Here is a 17,912-nt window from a genome sequence, read left to right on the forward strand (position 1 = left end):
GAATATAAACGTAATAATCCATCCTTTTCTTCTTCTTATCGTGTGGGTTGAGAAGTGGAATACCAACCTCATCAGGGTTACTGAGCCGCCAAAAAAAGAAAAAATAATAATTAAAGAAAAAAATAACAACGTGATTTTTGTGATATGTCCCCACCGGAATTCGAACCCATCCATCTAATCGATCCTTATTCAATGGTTATACTAGGAATATTGAAGCTTAAAATAAGCCCAGAAGTTTTTAAGCCTAGAGTAAATAGACATCATCACTGACCATCGAGTAAAAAGCGCCTAACTTAACCTACTTACTAAAAATTTAAAAAAAAAACGGATCGTGCCCTTTATATACATGATGAACAATTGCAATGGGCTAATCACTTATATCCTTCGTACTTGTGGCTCTGCCTGCCCCGTCAAAGATTACGGGCATAGAATTGTCTATGTATGTATGCAGGCACAGGATTGGCCATAAAAATGTCTCACAGAAAAGTTAAATGCATATCTCGTGGTAAAATCCAATAAACCCCTATGTACCCCGGTGCCTGCATTCTTCATGGCAGACGGACCCGGGGGCATCACAATTCACTGTGCACTTATTACAGTGATGGAGTGCCATTCGTCCCAGACAGACTGTGTTGCTTCGGCTAGCCCACTTACCTATTTTCCTTTATATATTGTTTTAGGTTTAAGCGGTTATTATCATAATTAAAACACAAAATAACAGGTTCTTACCGCGTTTAAATTAGGGATATGAGACTCCCGATATTAGAAAAGAAAGAAAGAGGGTAGACTAGACTGATATGTCTGCCCGTAGAAAATTATGAATCTACCTACTCCACACCAATGTCATCAGTCATCCCGTGATCATGGCACTTGCAACAGTGTCGAAATATCGGGAGTGTTATATCCCTGATTTAAACGCGGTAAGAACCCGTTATTATGTGTTTTAATTATTTTCCTTTATTCCCAGTAGTTCTACTGATTAGTTCAGTAGGACTAATGTAGCTGTTTTTTCCCCCTACTTAGTTCTGCTTATAAATATCCTACCGAAATGTACTACTTACATTCTAAATCTAAATTGAGATAGACAATGCTGTCAGCCTGTTAGGCACCTTGCCTCGATGTGACACATTGGAGGAGGTATTTTATTTATAAGTTCTGTGTTTGTTAAGTCTTATTTGTCCAATAAATTACATTGTAAATTAAAATATATATATATGGAATATTTACGTCTAGCAACACAATCAGTGATGTGTCGTTCCCGGGAATTTTCCAACTTTGGGAATGTTCCCGTCGTAAAAGACGCAAAAGTTACATAAAAAAAGCCTTATTACCTAACCTTTAGGCAAATAAGATCTGAGTTCAAGATTAAACAATTTAAGAAAGAAAAGTAGCCAGTGTCCTTAGGTACTATTAAAGAGTTTTTACAACGGAACATTCCGACTTTAGAAACATTCCCGGGAGCACGGTATTTAGCGGATTGCGCTGACATTGACTTGCCCGATAGCATGTCCATTTGTCCAATCCAGGGTTCCTTTCAAGCAAATAAAAAGGACATCAAAATTGGTTCAGTCGTTGAAGACGAGTTCAGTGACATACTTATGTACATAAGAACTGTAATTGCCACCATATATGCTCCATGTTCAGCAGACGTATATAGGCTATTATTATTGTAATATGTAATAATAGCCACCACACCTTTTCTAACGAATCTTACTAGAAATTTAGAAATCACTTGGAATAGCATTACAACACCAAGACTTAGGTCGAAATGAGAACCACTTTTCAAAGTCGATTAAAACAAATGGAAATTCTCATGTCTAAGCTAGCTAAAGTCATTCACGTCTGAAAGCTCCCGATAGCTTCCGAGTGAGGACCGAATCGCTCCGAATTCGCCCGAAGCTTTCGGAGCCTGAATCCCTCTGAAACCTTAGGCGGCAGTCCGCTACCAACTGCCGCAGACTCCGCTTCGTGCTATACAACCTCCTTGCTGTCACTTCACACATGTGACACATAAACTTTTTTTTATTAAAAATAAAAAGCAGTGTAGTGGCTGTTTGGTTTTGGAATTCTGGATTTTGAATGTGCTTTTTTAAGAATTTATAAAATGGGTTTCGGTGTGGCGACGAATCGGCGACTCTAAGTCAGTAGAGGTTTGTACTATGTTATTCACTGTTTTATTTTCCTTTCATGATTACAAATGTAGATTAAGGACAGATTATTTACAAGTTCTTTTTTTAATATTTTTAACACGTTGATATATTGTTGTTTTACATAGTATTTTATTACTAATAAATAATACATGCAGGTAAAGTGACTAAAATGTCCTGTGCATTTATTTGTACCACTATACACTTCCTTCCACTGCCTACGATTTAATTTATTTTAAGTAAAAAGAATTATGTCATTTAAAAAAATATATTTAAATGAATACACTATGACTAAAACATAATAATAGATTTTACGTTTAAATAAAATAAAATATTAGGTTCTAAATTTGAATTATTAGACAGCGTGTTTTTGTTTCTAGCGTTTATTTACTAAACGAGTAAAAATACCGTTTATTTAACACGTAAAATCTGTATCTGGCGATGTGATTACTTTAGCACGCAGCCTGTAACGAGACTGTATCCAATTAGGAGGGCAGGAAAGACTCACAGGGGACAGCGATACTGAAAAAAAGAACCAGCTGAACTCTTTCTGCTGCTTCAAGTTGAAGCAAACTTAAGCCAACAAATAAACTTTGATAAAACGTTACTAAACTAACATAAAACATACATGTCCTTGTTTCAGCTTTTTATTATAACTAAGTACATGACAAAAAGAAATGTTACAGCTAAAATAACAATTTTACAAATAATAATATTTAAAATAATAATAAAGGAAAACAATATACAAAAAACTATTTAATAGTTGAAAATCTGTTGTTGTCACTAACAATTCCATAATATTTTTTATGTTAACAGTAATATTACTAATATATCATATTTTTTTATATATAATGTAATAAGGTTCTAATACCACGGCATAGAAGAAAGAGGTTGGAAGGGCCAAGTGAGCGCGAAACGCGCGTCAACAAGTATGAGCAAATAGGTCATACTTCACCTTTGCACTCCACTGTTCCGCAAATTTTACGACACACGAAGATCCGCGATAATACATTAAAAGATCGTCTTGTGCATTTTAACATACAGGGCAAAAAATCAAATTTCGACTATGATGCAAGGAGATCCCTTATCACAGGAAAGCTAAAAACCTTAGTACTATGATCGGCTATTTATTAAAAAAAATACTTTTGTATGCAGTATCTTACGAAAAGTAGTGATAAAATAGCAGCCTATCACATAAAATATACATTGCCGGTAAACTGGCTATGGAATTTGAGAAGCAGTAGAGCTATCGTAGTTATCTGTTTGCATTAGTAGTAGTAAAAGAGAATGGGTGTAGTTCGGCAGCGGGTGCGCGGAAATAAAAAAAAAACTAAAGGAATATCACTTTACTAAAAATATATACGTGCAAGGAAAAAGAAAATACATGAAAGAAAAGCAAATATAAAATAACTTAAAAACTCAACGACCGATCTTGGTGACAGCGAAAATAGAAGAGAAGAAACAAAAGACAATCGTACCATATAGAAGAATAAAACAGAAATTCTTTTATACTAAGGAGATTGTATATAATTTATAAAAAGTAAAAAAACCATATTAAAATGTTCGTGTGTCGTTTACAGTGGGGTTGAACCGGCGACAGCGGTTGTTATATGAAATGCGCGTTAGGGCCTTTCCAACCACTTTTCCTTCCTCTTTTATCGCGTGGTGTGGAGTACAAAAAAACGTAAAGTTTGTGTATGTAATTTATAAGTTTGTATTATGTAATTTATTCTGCGTAAAGAGTACATACATTACTTGTAATATCACGCGGCATTCCACGCGGTATCAACGTCGAGCTGTCAACGGCAGATGTTCGATAATAATAACTGCTGTCAAGCCGAGCCTTGTCCTCTATTAATATATACGCCTCTTTGTAGCTTATATAATCGGGTTACTATGTTAGCTTAAAACCACAGAATAGATAGTACTAGCGGTAGTAACATAGTTTTTTTTTTACTTAGGTCTGTAATGATTATACGTACAGTCATGAGCAATATCGGGTACCCACTTTAGAACCCCGTCGCACTATCATATTTGACATTTAATGAGACTTACGGTTTTTTGTCAAAAAAGTTAATGTGACATGGTTCCAAAGTGTATACATATTAGTACTCGTGACCGTACACAGACATACTATGGTAAAAAAAAAACAATCTTAAAAGCCTTATATCGGATTTTCTCATTTTCCATAGTGGCCCACAAATGGGTTAGCACGTATGAGTTTAAATTTATTGCCTCATATGTGGTTCACACATAGTGAACGTGTTAAGTAGTCGTACTCACCAAGCTGTTAGACCAACGTGATAAGCGGTGAGCTGTATCGCCGTCTGTAATGGTCGAGCCAACTGTGTTAGTGAAAACAGCACCCCCCCTTCCAACCCGAAGGGGGATATTTCTTTTTTAATTAAGATGGGTTTGCTCTTGACTTCTTCCACGAGGAGAAGAAGAGATCGACGGTGGAACGAGCTTACCCAGAAAATGCCTATTCACCCGTGATTTGTGATATGGAAATAATATACTTACATCACAAGTAATAAAATATTCCTGGCAAAATCCACAAAATACAAGTTTAGACACATACTTCCGATACGAATTTCTTTGGAATGTGGTTTTCCTTATGTTGCACGTATGTTAATCGTTTGTGATACAAACATGAATTCAAAACAAATTTGAAAATCCATAGTTTAGGTTCGTTGCTGGTTTCGAATCTGCAACCTAACAGTGAGAGTCAAGCGTTCAAGATAAATGTTTACGTAAATGATAACGTCCAGTTATTAAATAACTTGTTGCGAATACATTGATAAAAGATTTGTTGCACCCCACGAGATGACTTATACTTGAACTTTATTTTTTTTAACGTGAGTCGAATTAGTAAATCGATTTTTTGTGAACGCCAGGACAGCCTATGTTGTATCACGTATCTTAATAAAATACGCTCAAGTATTATACGTGGTACAACATAGGCTGTCCTGACGTTCACAAAAAATCGGCAAAATCATTTTTGATTTAATAAGTATATAGGGTTGGTAATTTAGTGGCATATTTACGTAAACTTGACAGTACTAATACTAGTAAATGGAACCGATCACAGCCTTACTTGACTTTTTGAAACAGCAATAATTTGTTACTTACTCGTATGTGCGACTGAATTTACGATTATGGCTGACTACGATGCGTAGCAGAATTCTACGAAAACGTAACGTACCTACGGATCCGTTACGCCGCTGTTTCCTAATGTATTAAAATGTCATGTTACATTCACAGACAGACAGGTACAATTCGCGACCATAATCTCTATAGGGGTGGGCAGACCTACAATAGGGTCTTTTACTAGGTCAAAGATAAATTATAAAATGGTAATTTAGAAATAAAATAGGGGCGAGCCTATTGCCATTAACAGGTCACATATCCTGGAAATTTCGTGATATCAATTATCTATGATCCGGCTTTTCGGCGGGAAACGGGAACGGGACAGTTGCTTTCTTCATTGAGTAATCTAAATAATTAATACGAAGTGGTGTTTTGTGGTTAATGATCGCATTAAGTTAGTCGGAAGACATTCGCGAGTGTTATTATATTGGAGTATTCAATAAACAAAGTGTATCTGCCTATTTTCGCTTCGTGCCGGGAAGCCGCTTCATAACTCTAAAGTTTATGCGGACTTTTGAGTTAATTCGTTTGGGGTTCGGAGTAGGAGTCTACTCCGAGGGTGGGGGCTTAGGTTTCGTCATCATCACCTTTCATCATTTCATTAATCATCAAGAAAAAAAATACGTCAGACATGGCTGTATGGGCATAGTTCCCTTTGCCTTACCCTTCGGGGAAAACCAAAACAAAAAAAAATATCTATGATCCAAACAGGAATTCAAACGTCGAATAAGGAACATGCAACATTTTGATTGACTCATGTACATCCCAAATGCATCTTTCCTATTCAGTGGTTAGTGATCGTATGATCGTAACGAATACTAAGGGGGATGATTCAGAGCATGATTCTGAATTGATATCAAGTGGATTTTGTAGTCGGAAAATTCATGAAAATTTTAGTGTTTTTTTATATTAATTACAGTTCCATACTTTTAAGACAGAAAATTCCATGTGATACATCCTTCAAAGTTTTCGTTACGATGTCACTAACACCTTGTGTAATTAATATTAGTCCTTTTTATAGTTTTTAATTGAAACATGTGTTTTCACAGGTCCCTCGAGGACGGACCACGTCTCACCGCAGAATGTTTTCCTTATGCCGGCGATACAAGGATGAACATGGTGAGTCATGTTATCTATTATGTTGTATGACTTGTATGTGTCTTTATTATCTCACCGGTAGTTTTTATTTTTGACGTGACTTATTGTAGATTTGCCGCAGATGGCATTAACTACTTGGCCGGAACTCACCAGTAGTTACATGTTTTCAATTGTTTTAATGATAAGAAGAATAACGGCCTCTGTGGTCGAGTGGTAAGCATTGGTCTCTTAATCCGGAGGTCCCGGGTTCGATTCCCGGTGGGGACATATCATAAAAATCGCTTTGTGATCCCTAGTTTGGTTAGAGGACATTACAGGCTGATCATCTGACTATTCGTAAGAAAGATGATCCGTGCTTCGGAAGACACGTTAAGCCGTTGGTACCGGTTACTACTTACTTATGTAAGTTAGTAGTCGTTACATGAGCCTCAATAGTAACCCTGACACCAGGGTTGATGGGGTTTGTAATCCACCTCACTACTCACACGATACTGACAAAAGACCTACTACAAATAAAATAGATTTTTACTTATATGTATCATTGTATGTATGTATTTATAGTATGTGTATAGTATATATATGTATGTAAAATTTGTCTATTATTTTATAATTATTTTTATTTTACTTTTTTTGCGCGCTACAATGCAGCTGTACAAGTGTACTATATCCACTGCCGAAGGTTGTCTGGAAGAGATCGCTCTCCTTTGCCCACCTAAGAATAAGTTTATCCTGTAAATGTCTTATTTTGTGTGCAATAAAGTGTTTTATTATTATTACAATTAGTACTGAAGTGGAGTACGACAACTTGTAAAAAATCTCGCCCTATTACTTTCATTTATTAACCCCCGACGCAAAAACGGCGGGGTGTTATGAGTTTGACGTGTCTGTGTAAATGTGTATGTGTCTGTCTGTGGCATGGAAATCGGTTCAGGTCTTCAAGCTCATCAAGTCGTTTGTTAAGTGTGATAGGAATGGTACACGCTCAGTTTGCTTGCAAGCATATGTGGGATAAGTTATTTTTTGGTTTTATAGGGTTTAGCATTTTAAACATTTTGTCATAATAATTGAGTACTTTTTTTTGGTCGGGGGTTTTTATTTTTTTTTTGTCTAGAACAGTTGTTTGTCTTCCATCATTGTCCTTTCAGGCACTTAAAAACTTCAGGCGAGTCTTTGCACACGTTCAAAGACATCCGAAATGTTTAAAGTTTCATCCGGCTAACAACTTAGCGAGAGAGTGGCTGTTTGTTTTCACATCCTTCGCCAAATTAAAAAGTTAATATTTAAAAACGAATCGCGTTGCTAACCGGCCTTTATTTTCTCTACTTAATGATGTTTAAAAAGTATTTTAAATAAGTGATTGTTAAGTAAAATCGTTATCTATCTACAGATCACTAAAACGTTATAAGGGATATTACATCATCTCCAACTTGGTATCTACGGTCACAGGCATCAATGTGATTACACACATTAGTACCATGGCACAACTTTGTTGGAAAATTTAATAATAATCCTCACTAATTATCAAATAATTATAAATACTTATGTTTATGCGACAGGATTATAAAGTAGCTACAATTAAATGTTATTGCTTATGACTGACCATAGCACCACGCCTGTATATCGGAAGGGGTAGGCAGAGGTGTGTAGTACACCCACTCCTCGCCAGCTATGTTTTAAGTTGCAATTAAAGTAAGTGCGCAATGCCAAAAAGCAAAATGTCGAAAAGCAATATTGCTTTTCTAGAAGAATTGCTTCGATATGGACTTTTTGTTTTATAGGGGTTAAGGATCTGACTATTCGTAAGAAAGATGATCCGTGCTTCGGAAGACACGTTAAGCCGTTGGTACCGGTTACTACTTACTTATGTAAGTTAGTAGTCGTTACATGAGCCTCAATAGTAACCCTGACACCAGGGTTGATGGGGTTTGTAATCCACCTCACTACTCACACGATACTGACAAAAGACCTACTACAAATAAAATAGATTTTTACTTATATGTATCATTGTATGTATGTATTTATAGTATGTGTATAGTATATATATGTATGTAAAATTTGTCTATTATTTTATAATTATTTTTATTTTACTTTTTTTGCGCGCTACAATGCAGCTGTACAAGTGTACTATATCCACTGCCGAAGGTTGTCTGGAAGAGATCGCTCTCCTTTGCCCACCTAAGAATAAGTTTATCCTGTAAATGTCTTATTTTGTGTGCAATAAAGTGTTTTATTATTATTACAATTAGTACTGAAGTGGAGTACGACAACTTGTAAAAAATCTCGCCCTATTACTTTCATTTATTAACCCCCGACGCAAAAACGGCGGGGTGTTATGAGTTTGACGTGTCTGTGTAAATGTGTATGTGTCTGTCTGTGGCATGGAAATCGGTTCAGGTCTTCAAGCTCATCAAGTCGTTTGTTAAGTGTGATAGGAATGGTACACGCTCAGTTTGCTTGCAAGCATATGTGGGATAAGTTATTTTTTGGTTTTATAGGGTTTAGCATTTTAAACATTTTGTCATAATAATTGAGTACTTTTTTTTGGTCGGGGGTTTTTATTTTTTTTTTGTCTAGAACAGTTGTTTGTCTTCCATCATTGTCCTTTCAGGCACTTAAAAACTTCAGGCGAGTCTTTGCACACGTTCAAAGACATCCGAAATGTTTAAAGTTTCATCCGGCTAACAACTTAGCGAGAGAGTGGCTGTTTGTTTTCACATCCTTCGCCAAATTAAAAAGTTAATATTTAAAAACGAATCGCGTTGCTAACCGGCCTTTATTTTCTCTACTTAATGATGTTTAAAAAGTATTTTAAATAAGTGATTGTTAAGTAAAATCGTTATCTATCTACAGATCACTAAAACGTTATAAGGGATATTACATCATCTCCAACTTGGTATCTACGGTCACAGGCATCAATGTGATTACACACATTAGTACCATGGCACAACTTTGTTGGAAAATTTAATAATAATCCTCACTAATTATCAAATAATTATAAATACTTATGTTTATGCGACAGGATTATAAAGTAGCTACAATTAAATGTTATTGCTTATGACTGACCATAGCACCACGCCTGTATATCGGAAGGGGTAGGCAGAGGTGTGTAGTACACCCACTCCTCGCCAGCTATGTTTTAAGTTGCAATTAAAGTAAGTGCGCAATGCCAAAAAGCAAAATGTCGAAAAGCAATATTGCTTTTCTAGAAGAATTGCTTCGATATGGACTTTTTGTTTTATAGGGGTTAAGGATCGCACATTTTCATAGGTATTCCGAACCCCGATATCGACCCCGCCGGCGTGGTCGATTTCCCTCATTCAGCTCTTATCGCTATCGACCTACTAGGTTCGACTACATCTATCACATATTATCCTCTCAGACGCTTTGAGTGGAGGTTCGCACCCATATGGGCACCTTCAGGCCTGTTGTCTTAAATTTGATACCGGGTGAGAGCCCTCCGGGAGAGAGGCCAAGTAGTTAATGTCATTTGCGGCAAATCTACAATAAGTCACGTCAAAAAAAAAAAACATTATTATAGAGTTACGAACTATAGTAACAAGAACTGTATTTTTTTTGACGTGACTTATTGTAGATTTGCCGCAGATGGCATTAACTACTTGGCCGGACAAATGGAGAGCGCTGAAGGCTCTCACCCGGTTAACAAGAACTGTAGGAACTGTAGTAGTACTATACATATAGTAACTATAGCAATACTTACATCAATGGTTACGACACGATACCCAATAAACGTCAAGGTCGGTAAGGGCTATAATGACGAAGCGACCTATTGGTTCCTTGTCTCTATAGATCCATTAACCCCTTACTTTATCACCCGGGAGTTAAGCCTCGGATTATACTGCTTCAAAATAATTCATTAATCAAAATTCTTGTCATAATTGGCCAATGTACTACGTCAAAGATCATTTGTGAAATTCTGATGACTGATTAAAGATCTTTTGAGATTTCAGATCACGAAACACACACACGACTATCACGGATCTTAAGTACAAACAGGGGGTTGAAAGGCCAAATCGTAGCAATTCATCTAAAAAGCAATATTGCTATTTGGCATTTGCTTGCATTGCGCACTTACTTTTATACGCGCAAATGTCAAATTGCAATATTGCTTTTTTAGATGAAATTTAGATGAAAAAACCCCCCAGCAATAATTTGTCACTTATGTAGGTACTACCGACTTTACGATTATGACAGACTAAGAAGCGTAGCAGATTCTACGAAAACGTAACGTACCTACGGATGCGTTACGATATGGCCTTTTTAACCCCCTAGTAGTTTGTTAATATGTGTTCATAGTAATGAAATGGGGCGCGCGTGAATGAAAAAATTACAAATATGGAGGAAGCAAGGATTGAAGTAAATAGAGTGGACTGTTCAGGCTACGTGCCTCAAAAACAATATAGATGGCGCTGTACAGATTTTTCTTCGTTTAATCTTTTAATTTCATGGATAACACACATTATGCATCTTTTATATTTGTTTTTAGGTATCAATGGTGACCCTTTTTAGTACATCTAGGCACAACACATCTTCCACCCATTATTATTCTGATCAAAATAAAGAGAAGCAATATAGGTAGCAACGTAATTATAAATCTATATAATGTGATCCAAATATCAAGCAACAATTATTACTTTTCCGACAGAAAATTCCACTTGATATCAACCCAGAATCACGGTCTGAATCATCCCACTCAGTATTCGTTACGGTATCACTAACCCCCGTACGTACTTGTATAGCTACTGTAGGTACGTACTTGTACGAAGTGTAACATGTAAGTGACATTGTAACTTATACTGAGGGAGATAATTCAGCTCATTATTCTGAGTTAATATCAAGTGTCGACGGCAAATTCCACTTGATATTAACTTAGAATCATGGTCTGAATCATCCCCTTCAGTATTCCGTTCGATTTTACTAACAGCCTGTATATTATTATCTTTCAATATTTTTTCCACTCAGTTTTTTTAATCCACTCCAATTAGAATTTCTCTCATATAAGCGAGGCGAGACGGCCGAGGGGAGACGGACCATTCATAAAACTAAGACCAATCGATATTCAACCCCCGCAGCCCAAAACTTTGAGTTACCACGTTTTCGGTACGTTTAACTTCCATTGCTGCGTCTCTTCGATTTTCTTACGAAAATAGTACTAGGAACTCTTCAATGGATATTCAACAGCTTGAAAGTTTCCACACGTAGGCGTAGCAAGTGTACACGTACCAGATTTGTAAATATTATCATAACCTTAAAATGCAATGTTCACAATTGGTTGAATTAAATTTTGAGAGTACTACTAAATACAAGTATGATTTAAGTTACCTATAGTAAAGTTTCTTCTGTGGGGGTGTGATGGTTGATTCATGAAAAAATACGTCGAAGGTTCATTGGCTGACCTTGTAGGTTAATCGGGCACCAAGACATAGAATAAAAAATACTACGTATAGAACGGTAATTTTCCGCCCCGCACCAATTCGTAGCGGGAGCCGACCTCACCCCCTCTGGGTTTTACTTTAGTCTTAAATGGCCGTTAGCCGCTAAGGAGTAAGGGGGAGCGCGCGGATTATCTGTCCTGCTCTCACTTGTGAGATGAGATTTTGTTATCTTGACACTTGTAATGGTAAACTGGGTTGATGTTTTACCAGGAATCACATTGTCCACTGGTGATAGATTATTAGATGTAACGGCATCTCTGGTCCAGTGGTTGAGCGTTGGTCTCACGATCCGGAGTCTCCGGGTTCGAATTCCGGTGGGTACATATCACAAATATCACTTTGTGATCCCTGGTTTGTTTAGGACATACATTGTTTTAAGTTTACGCGGTTATTATCGTAATAAAAACACATAATAATGGGTTCTTACCGCGTTTAAAGCAGGGATACCGGGAATCTCATATCTCTGCTTTAAACGCGGTAAGAACCCGTAATTATGTGTTTTAATTATTGTCTAGGACATTACAGGCTGATCACCTGTTTGTTTGTAAGTAAGATTATCCGTGTTTCAGACGGCATGTTAAGCCATAGGTCCAGCGGTTACTACATACTGATGTATGTAGTCGTTACATGAGTCATGTCAGGGGCCTTTGGCGGCTCAATAATAATTCTGACACCAGGGTTGATGTGGCTGATAATCCACAACCCACGTGATAAGAGGGAGAATTAGACATAACACCTTAGTAGGGATATTTTTTTTCCATGCCAGTCTATCATAGAAGTGAAGAGTTCATCATTAACATCTCTCTATCACTATTCCTTTTTTTCGTAAGGTCCGCGTACCTAACCTGAAGATTGGACAGGTCCGATTTGTTACAGAAGCGTAGAAGATCTTCCAACCCGCGAAGGGAAAACCAGCCCGTTGTGCCGGGTGAAGGCCTGGAATCCTATAATACAGGGTATCCTAGTCTAGGTTCCAGCCTTTACACATGATCACCCGTTATGTTTAACCCTATTGTCTAAGATGTATATGTACACTTTGTATCATGTTATGTTGTGAAGGAAATAAAAACTAAAAGTTAGACCCCATAATATCTACGAAAACACATTTCTCGGTTGGGTGTCGCCATGATGAATTCGAAAATAAATTTACTATAATTAAGAGTAAATCTTAGGTTTAGGCCCGTGCTGGTGTAATATACAATCCCGAAGACCCGATTACTCTAGCCATAGAGGCAGCCAATCAGCAAACACTTCAGGACTTCGATACCGACCCGCCGGCGTGGTCGACGATTTCCCTCATTCAGCGCTTATCGCTATCGACCCACTACGTCGATTCATTCTTTCAAATATTTTTCCTCTCAGACGACGCCCTGAGCTGAGGTTCGCGCCCAACTGGACACCCTCAGGCCTGTTGTCTTAAACGTTGTACCGGGAGAGAGCCTTCAGCGCTCCCCATTTGTCCGGCCAAGTAGTTAATGCCATCTGCGGCAAATCTACAATAAGTCAACTACAATAAGTAAAAAAAAGGCCCGTGCTGGATTTTACCCCGCAATCTAACAATGAGAGTCAAGCGTTGATCCAACTAGGCTACTACGGCGCACTGAAAGAGCTCAAAGAAATGAAAGAAATTACGCTTTGCAATCAAGTAGTTTTATAGTTATAAAAGTTACCAAAGCAGACAAATAGCTAGACTTTATATAGAAAAGTCTTCAGGGTCTAAAGATTTTCTAAGTTGAACTGTTTATATAGTATAAGTATTCCGAATGGGTCAGGATTTGTTGCGTCTAGACAACTAGAATTGTCGTCTAGATAACTAGAAACCTAAAAAAATATAGCATTTGATTGACTTGTTTGCTCGAAGAAAGGTGGAATTTAATAAATCTGAAAATTTTGACAGCGCGCACTATGTGGATGACTTTTTATCTACTTTCAGCTTTGGCTAGGACCTTTGAAAATAAATTCAATTCAACAGAGTTGCAAGTAAATAGATAGTCAATATGTGACTGTTATAAACTTCTAATATTCGGCCAGCCCAATATTTGTAGTTTCATAGAGATTTACATAGATCTAGGTGGGTGGATCAGTTTAAGCAGGTGGTAGAGGGCCTTACACAAAGAGCTGTGCATATGCCACAGGACTGAACCCATTGGAGGAAGATTATATTAAAAACGACCCTCAACAGTGAGTGAACATCAAGAAAGAAGAGATCTACTTATAATTGGGTAGTTTCCTAGGTCAAAGATAAATTATGAAATGAATACATAAAGACAGATCTAAAGGTGAAAAAAACGTTTGCTTTTTTCTATAATAAGTGCGACATTTAGTCACGTTATTCGTTATTCAAAGGTTGATTTTTCGTACAAAACCCATAGTAATTTCATGTGTCGTTTAGTAAAAAGTAAGTGATTTGACTAGTTGGAAACTAGCCTATTCGACCCCGTATAGTAAAAATCACGTCAAGCTCCTTTTAAAAAAAATAAATCTGGTGTAATTTTCTTCAACAAAACGTCGGGGTTTTTTTAATTTCAATCCGAGTAAACTTGTGAAAGCAAAATTTTATCCAATATTTACCCGAATTAAAACTAGCTTGTCTATTCTAAACTTTCGTTTTCGTCACTGGTTTCCATATGTTACTATAGTAACACTGGTTTCTTTGACAAACATGATGACTGCGTGTAGGTATGTTAGGCTTAGTAGAGGATTTCACAAACCGCCTTACCTTTAAAAATAATTTTCCATCTCAAGATGAACTAAGTACCCACATCTCACCGAGCTTTCTGTTAGACCAAGATAGGTAGTGAGTCATATCGCCGTCTATAACGGTCGAGCCAACTGTGTCTTGTGAAAACTTTATGAATGTAGGTACATATTAATATGTTCTTGGATATAATTTATCTGGTTTGTCCAGTCAGCGTGGAAGCGACGCTCATCTTTATCCTGTAGAGTGTAGACAAAACTTCTGTGCGCGACACCAAACTTCTGGGAACCAGAGATAAGAGACCACAGGGCCGCATTTAGGCATAAACTGTCTGTAAAATTGATCTAACAATTAATTTCAGATATAAGTAATATTCATTACTCCAGTGATACTGTGTTTAGTGATCAGCTTGTAATGTCCTAACCAAACTAGGGATCACAAAGTGATTTTTTGTAATGTCCCCACCGGGATTCGAACCCAGGACCTCCGGATCGTAAGCCCAACGCTCAACCACTGGACCACGGAGGCCTGATTGTCCGAAAGTAAGACGATCCGTGCTTCGGAAGGCACGTTAAGCCGTTGGTCCCGGTTACTACTTACTGATATAAGTAGTCATTACATGAGTCATGTCAGGGACCTTTGGCGGCTCAATAGTAACCCTACGCCAGGGTTGATGAGGTTGGTACTTCACATCACAACCCACACGATAGAAGAAGACTATGTTTAGTTTTTTTTTAAAAGAACGTCTAGGGGAATTTTCTTGCAGCGACTTTTCCTCGGCTTGGAGGAGTGGTATTCTCTGCCGTCTTCTGTGTTTCCGAATGCATATAGCCCGGGTGCTTTCAAGACCAGATTGAACTGAACAGGCACCTTCTGTGTATGCGCGTGTGTGTAGTGTTACTTGTATGTAAAGTGAAATCTTCTTTTTCTCTCTCCGTTGCATATGAAGAGGTTTATATCGTTTCTTCACGAATCCACTTGAAATCAATTTATTTGCGAAAGAGCACACGTTACACAGAGAGCAGGGAAAATTAGACGGCAGATATACATAAAAAATAATTTTAATGTGCAAATCTATAGTCGTAGCATGAAGTACGCATATCGCGCGATAATGCCAACTCCACTTACCCCTTTGGGCATAACGCGTGATGCTATGTTAGACGCACTTAATACGTCCCTGTATGGAACCCTGCGATTGCTCCTTACGCGGTCCTTTGTGATGGAAATACGGACATTTTTGGTGCTCCGTTTCAAAGACTTTTGTTGACTCGACTTTGGTTTCAGGGTCCCTCATTCTTTATAAATGTTTAATAGATGCCAACCTTAGATAAGAATTATTTAATGTGGTTTAGGGGAAAAGGATTTATATAATTTTATGTATCTATACGTTTATGTCAGTCTTTCTATCATCATCTTCCTATCCCGTTTTCCACAGGGTTTGCTTACGTAACTGGATTTGACAGGTCCGGTTTTATTTTACAGAAGCGCCTGCATGTCTGACCTTCCAACCCGCGAAGGGATAACCAGCGCAATATAGGTATAAAACTAAGAAAAATATTATTTTCAATCAAAACTGCCTTTGTCCAACTGATGGCTGCTTTTCTTTTTCGTAACTCATCCTTCTGACGCTCGCTCTATCAGACATGTCGTTCTCGGAGACATTGCACATGCACAGGTCCTTTTTGACCACATCCACCCATCTTGTTGGTTTCCTTTACAATAAAATATAAAAACGCTTTATAGCACATATAAACACAACACCTTAGATAAGAATTCTTTAATGTGCCATTGAGCCATGTCAGTGAGAAAATCTAGCCGCTAATCGCCCGGAATGGAGAGCTTTGGTTCACACCAAAGTTTATGAATTTGAACATCGACGGCGCTTAAAGCTTGACGCCAAGCGCGATGAATTGAAAGTCCGACCGCCTACGGCGATCAATTATGCATATTTAAATGGTGTACTCACATGCCCACTATGTGCGAGGATCTTTTCCAATAAGATTGGCTATATAAGCCACATGCGAGCACATGAACGTCGGAGTTGAAGCAGTCGCCGTTGCCGAAATCGGCTGGATCACATCACTAAACACAACACTTAAACAATTTCAGAAGTGACAAGAGTAGCACAATCGGCGGCCTTATTGCTAAATAGCAATTTCTTCCAGGCAACGTTAGCCTATTATTATTATGTATGTCGTTTCCATATCACGGGCCTGTGGAGTCCCGGACTTTTCGAAGGCGAGCGTGGGGTCGAAGCCAACACGTAGAGGCCCCTTAATATTATGCTTTCTACTGTTATTACTACTTTGTTTTAAGTTTACGCGGTTATTATAATAATTAAAACACATAATGGTGCTAATTCCTGTAAATACCATCTAATTTTATTTTAAGTTATATCTGTCATTTTCTTATCCGCCGAAAAGGAAAGGGACGGGTAATTGACAAGCATAAAATTTATGGAACACACGTCAATTTTAAGCACAAATCTAAACCAACCGTCTAAAAATTTTACATCAGTCAATAATCCGACACATTCATTTACTCATTCTTCCTAAAATTAAGAGCTGTGAATCATCCGTCCCTTTCCTTTTCGACGGATATGAAAATGACGGATATAACTTAAAATAAAATTAGGCGGTGTTTGCAGGAATCGGGGCCAATAACGTGTTCTTACCGCGTTTAAAATAGGGATATGAGTCTGCCGATATTTCCCGTGATCATGGCACTTGCAACAGTGTCGAAATAGCGGGAGTCTCATATCCCTATTTTAAACGCGGTAAGAACCCGTTATTATGTGTTTTCATTATTATTACTACTTATTTGTAAAATTGATATACTTACTAGTTATAAGATTGTTTTTGTAATAAATAGATAAGTTTATAAAAGTTTTCGTCTAGTTGTCACCACCTATTATTACGTTGGTCTGAAACATCGGCGAAGCGCCGCTACTTAGTTCATCTTGCGATCTATCTCCATTCTCCGTGAACTTGTTTTGTGATAAAACTTGTAGTGATTGTATGAATCCAGTGGCGATCTATGCATGAATTATTTTACTTGTATTTTATCCACAAAATCCTTCATTCCCAACATCGTTACAGTAATCCAGTTATAATGACGACTCCCAACTTTTCGTCGAACCTCTCCGGTCCGTCGTAAACAGGATAATTTCGGATCGAACCAGTTTCCAGCAGCCACAAATCACTTGCTATTGGAATAAATCGCGTAATCTTTGTCTGGTAAAACTTGGTAAACAGCGACTTGCTAACTTTTATTTTGTTCACGTATCTCGCGATAAAAAAGAGATAGTGTTTTTTTTATTCTTGTCGTATTTTTACTGGAATATTTGGATCGTGGAGCAGTTGAATG

General features: G+C 37.5%; 1 protein-coding gene across 1 annotated transcript in view; it reads left to right on the forward strand.

Annotated features, from left to right (window-relative positions):
- Positions 1–6,336: 6,336 nt before the first annotated feature.
- The window catches only part of LOC126374987 (uncharacterized), a 90,353-nt gene continuing 78,777 nt past the window's right edge, over positions 6,337–17,912 (forward strand). The window contains exon 1 of the mRNA XM_050021803.1: positions 6,337–6,416. Coding sequence (XP_049877760.1) covers positions 6,380–6,416 — 37 coding nt within the window. The 5' untranslated portion in view covers positions 6,337–6,379. The remainder of the gene's footprint in view (positions 6,417–17,912) is intronic.

This window comes from Pectinophora gossypiella, chromosome 18 (assembly GCF_024362695.1).
Source record: "Pectinophora gossypiella chromosome 18, ilPecGoss1.1, whole genome shotgun sequence".
Classification (NCBI taxonomy): Eukaryota; Metazoa; Arthropoda; class Insecta; order Lepidoptera; family Gelechiidae; genus Pectinophora; species Pectinophora gossypiella.